Below are 4,123 nucleotides of genomic sequence, written 5' to 3'. Positions count from 1 at the left end.
TAAGTAGGTACGGGGAGGAAGAATGCAAACAATTTTAAAAGACTTTGAGCAAGAAACACTGTTTATAATATTTATTGTTTGCTCATACGCGTGGACCATTCTTTCGTCGTATTTCTCCGATTTCCTCTTTAAATTTCTCTCCCTCTTCCTCGTCATTTCTTAAAATTTAAAATTGAAATCTAACCTGTAGATCATAAGTGAAAACTGTACATATATATAGAGAACATAGTGAGGCAATTTGTACAAAAGGCTCCTCAAAATAGATCAGATGGCCATGACGGAAGAACAATGCAATAATGGGAAGGGGAAGGGAGAATTCAGGAACTTTCCAGGCTTCAGATTCTGTCCCACAGAAGAGGAATTAGTGGTCTTCTATCTGAAGAAAAGGGCCCAAGCGGGCCACCCACTGAACTTCGATACAGTGATACCGACCTTGGACTTGTATCGATATGATCCCTGCGAGTTACCAGGTGCCCTTAAATTATTACTGCTTCTTGCCTGGTTAGAATTTAATAAAGATTTTTCAACTAAATGTATTCGTATTCTTGCAGGTGTGGTTAATGAAGGTGGGGAGAAACAATGGTTCTTCTTCGTTCCAAGAGATCATAAGCAGTCATGCCGCCGGCCTAACAGATTGACGGTTTCTGGTTACTGGAAGGCTAGTGGTCCAGATAGACCAGTTCGCAACGAGCTGCTTCAGTGCATAGGTCTCAAGAAAACTCTTGTGTTTTATAAAGGAAAAGCTCCCCTTGGGCAAAGAACGGACTGGATCATGAACGAGTACAGGTTGCCGGATTTCAGACCGCTTGTGCACAAGGTCATCAATTTTCCTTTCGTGTGTGTAACATTTTTGTTTTTAAAAAGTCCAGACGTTTAGCCCCAAGAACCACATCTATTAACGGTCAAGGAAGTTTGCAATTGCAGGTTTTCTATTGTAATTTGAACTTTATGTTTTTGCCGTTAGAATTTGTCTGTCTTTCCATGGTTTTCACAATTGTTAATGGAGGAGATCTGTATATGAAAAAAGGAATCGAACTTTCATTATATATATATATATATATGTGTGTGTGGGAGAGAACGGTTGAAAAAGATTTTTGAATAAAACTAAAAGATAATAAAAAAATCAAAAACCGTTTTTGTTTTTTTTTTTTCTTTCTCAGAATGATTTTTCATCCTGACTTATACTTATAATGGGAGTATTGGAAAATTTTGACATTTTGTACGAATTATATTCTATGACGTTATACTGAGGAAATTGAACTTCTTTGTTCAGATGAAGGATATTGTGTTATGCCGGATATACAGAAAAGCTGTTTCTCAGAAGTCGACTGAACAAAGGGCAATGCCGGATCATGTTCAAAGTAAAGGACAAGTTGTTTCAGAGGACGAATACAAAGAGGAGTCCCATTCAACAATCCTTCAGGACAGCTTTCAAATATCAAACACAAAGACAAAGACTATAGTTTCTTCAATACATTATACTGAAAATCAAGGGGGAGTATGGTCTCCCGATCTAAGTAAAGCAGACGAAGAAGCTAGTCTATTTGAGTGCCTGGAGCCGATAATGTTCTGTGAAGAAACGTTGGCAATGAGGAACCCTAAATCCTATAAGCCACCGCAATTGGAGTTGCCCAAGTGGTCAATGGACTGCTGGTTTAGCCAGACGATAGCGACTCCTTGCTCTCTCCTGCCCACCCCGTCGTTGTTCCATATTCCATTATCTTAGATAGCATAACCCTTGCTTTATAAACTGATGACTGTTGTAGGTTTTTTGCTCAACTAATTCAAATTTCTAATGAAAGGATTCTGAGAATTTTTATGCCTTATGTATGTGGACATCTTGTCAATTGAATTTTGGACTGGCTGGTGGATGGCCTGACGTGTCTTCCTTCCCAGCGCGCTAGTAACGTTAAGTTAGGTTGGATTTAAATAAAATATGTGATTATTTTTTATTTAGTATTTTTATTGAGTATATTTTAGTGTAGTTATATAAATTAAATGATAAATTTTTATAGACTAGATATTAATCTATGATAAGTATGGTGGGGAGGTTTGGTCTCACAAGTTTTTCTATCCAAATTTTGACAGACTATATATGCCTAGAGCTGCTGCCGCACTTTTTTCACTTGATAAAAGTATCTACTATAAATTTTTTATTAAAAAAATAAAGGTTAAATAAATTATAATTTTATTTTAAATCATTATTGTTATTATTAGTTATAAAAAGAATTAATAAATTAGTTAAACATATATACATTTTAAAAATGTAAAAATATTTTAATCATGGATATTCATCACCACTTTATTATGGAAATCCTTAACTTGTAAATAGCTATTTTTACAATACTATGGAGGAATATCATGGCTTATCAATACCACATGTCTAATACTAGCAATCGCATCAGATGTTGCAAAGGAAATGTGGTAAGGCATAAAATCGAGAAGAAACATAATATATAGAAGATCAGCAAAAATAAAAACTAGTAAACAAAATGGCATTCAAAGCTAGAAGATAAAGAGAAATCACTTACATTATGCCAAATTTACAAATTCTATAACCTTTTCAACATAAATTTCCTCTCAATATTCAAAGCTGACCTTTCAAGTTCTAATAGCAAATATTTGATCAAAAATATGCTCTTTGTCAATATTGAATTGTCTCACTTGATCAAAAGCCTACAATTTTTTACCACTTTCTCTTAAGGTGATTGGATTTGCCTTTGGTTGTCTTTCCTTAACTTCTTTTAGGCATTTGGACTAGTTTGTGACACAAGAGGTTTATTCAAAGATTTTTTCAAAAATGACAAATTCAAAATTTACCATTGGATGAACTAGTTTAAAGCAAAGCTACGAAATAGATTTATCAATAAAGATAGTCACTAACATAGAAACTTTACACTATTTGATAGGAGAGAAGTGGATCTTTTGTTTAGCAGTGATTAAATAATTCTTTTAGATGACATAGCAAGTTTAATTCACTATTCAAAAGTACCATGGTGAACTCTTATGGTAGCAGCCATGAAATTTACACTATTTGATAGGAGAGAAGTGGATCTTTTGTTGAGCAGTGATTAAATAATTCTTTTAGATGACATAGCAATTTTAATTCACTATTCAAAGGTACCATGGTGAACTCTTATGGTAGCAGCCATGAACTTTCCCTTATCCAACTCGATATTCTACCAGAGTTGGCTATGCATTCGACAAGGTAGGGGCCTATAAATAAGAGCAAAAGGTTTTTTATGCCTTAGAAAGTAGACTTTATTCCCAAAAAGTGGTAAAAGGCTCTGAAGTGTGCATTTGATGCTAAGCTTGTTTCATTCCATGAAGGTTTGGTACATATTTCTTGATCCTCTCCTAGTCATTTCTGGCCATTTTTCAATATTGAATCGTCTCACTTGATCAAAAGTTTGTGGACTTTTAGATTGATGTTACTCATGAAAAATCAATGAACGGTTTTAGACTCTGCAAATTATTTGATTCATTGTTAATTACTTTTAGGATATATTTACTATTGTGGAAAAAATGTCATAGGTATTTATGTGATGATTCAACATAGATTAGTTTGTCACACCCTATGTCTTTGTTTTTTGCATGCACTACACAATCACTTTACATGTTGCTTTATGAAACTCCTACATAGGTTTAGAGAATAGAAAGTAGATCTAGTTACAAGACACCTACTAGTCAACAAAGAGTCTTGATTGTGTAGTATATCATGATATTGTGTAAGTTGAATGCCTAGGTCCAATCCTTTCACAATAGAGCAGTAGAAATATAATATTAGGAATGGATGAATCATGAGAAAGAATGGATGAATCACGAGAAAATTTACTCTGATATAAAGGAAAATATGGCTCTACCATACCCCCTGAATGTTTTCACAGTAAGTTGAGTACAGTTTTGTTGCTTAAAAAACTAGATGTAATCTCATAATACATGGTTTATTTGAAACTCATAATACATGGTTGATTTGAGCCTAGTATACTATTATTGTACAATATTGATAATGCGTAGAATGTCCACTTAAAATATTTGTGAGAACAATTTAATTAGAGCGAAAGAATATGTAATCTATAAGAAAAAGGCTATCAACTGTTGTCAATTATTTTAATATACAAAA

At 33.7% G+C, this 4,123-nt stretch overlaps 1 protein-coding gene across 1 annotated transcript; it reads left to right on the top strand.

Annotated features, from left to right (window-relative positions):
* Nucleotides 1-274: 274 nt before the first annotated feature.
* On the top strand, nt 275-1,726 carry LOC149217810 (NAC domain-containing protein 6-like). Its single transcript, XM_089390366.1, has 3 exons — nt 275-470; nt 552-817; nt 1,274-1,726. The coding sequence occupies exons 1-3, from the start codon at nt 275-277 to the stop codon at nt 1,724-1,726; spliced, it is 915 nt and encodes a 304-aa protein (XP_089246492.1).
* The last annotated feature ends 2,397 nt before the right edge of the window (nt 1,727-4,123 follow it).

The sequence above is a fragment of the Pinus tabuliformis genome, chromosome 1_1, assembly GCF_031772625.1.
Source record: "Pinus tabuliformis cultivar Carrire ecotype Pingquan chromosome 1_1, CPIR1, whole genome shotgun sequence".
Lineage (NCBI taxonomy): Eukaryota > Viridiplantae > Streptophyta > Pinopsida > Pinales > Pinaceae > Pinus > Pinus tabuliformis.
Note: the sequence above shows the minus strand (reverse complement) of the source record. Positions and strands in the feature narration are given on the sequence as shown.

Bases quoted from the DNA above. Each gene is read 5' to 3' on its own strand.
- LOC149217810 (XM_089390366.1), top strand. From the start codon at position 275: ATGACGGAAGAACAATGCAATAATGGGAAGGGGAAGGGAGAATTCAGG. The intron at 471-551 runs GTGCCCTTAAAT...GTATTCTTGCAG, and splicing joins TGATCCCTGCGAGTTACCAG to GTGTGGTTAATGAAGGTGGG. The intron at 818-1,273 runs GTCATCAATTTT...TTCTTTGTTCAG, and splicing joins TCAGACCGCTTGTGCACAAG to ATGAAGGATATTGTGTTATG.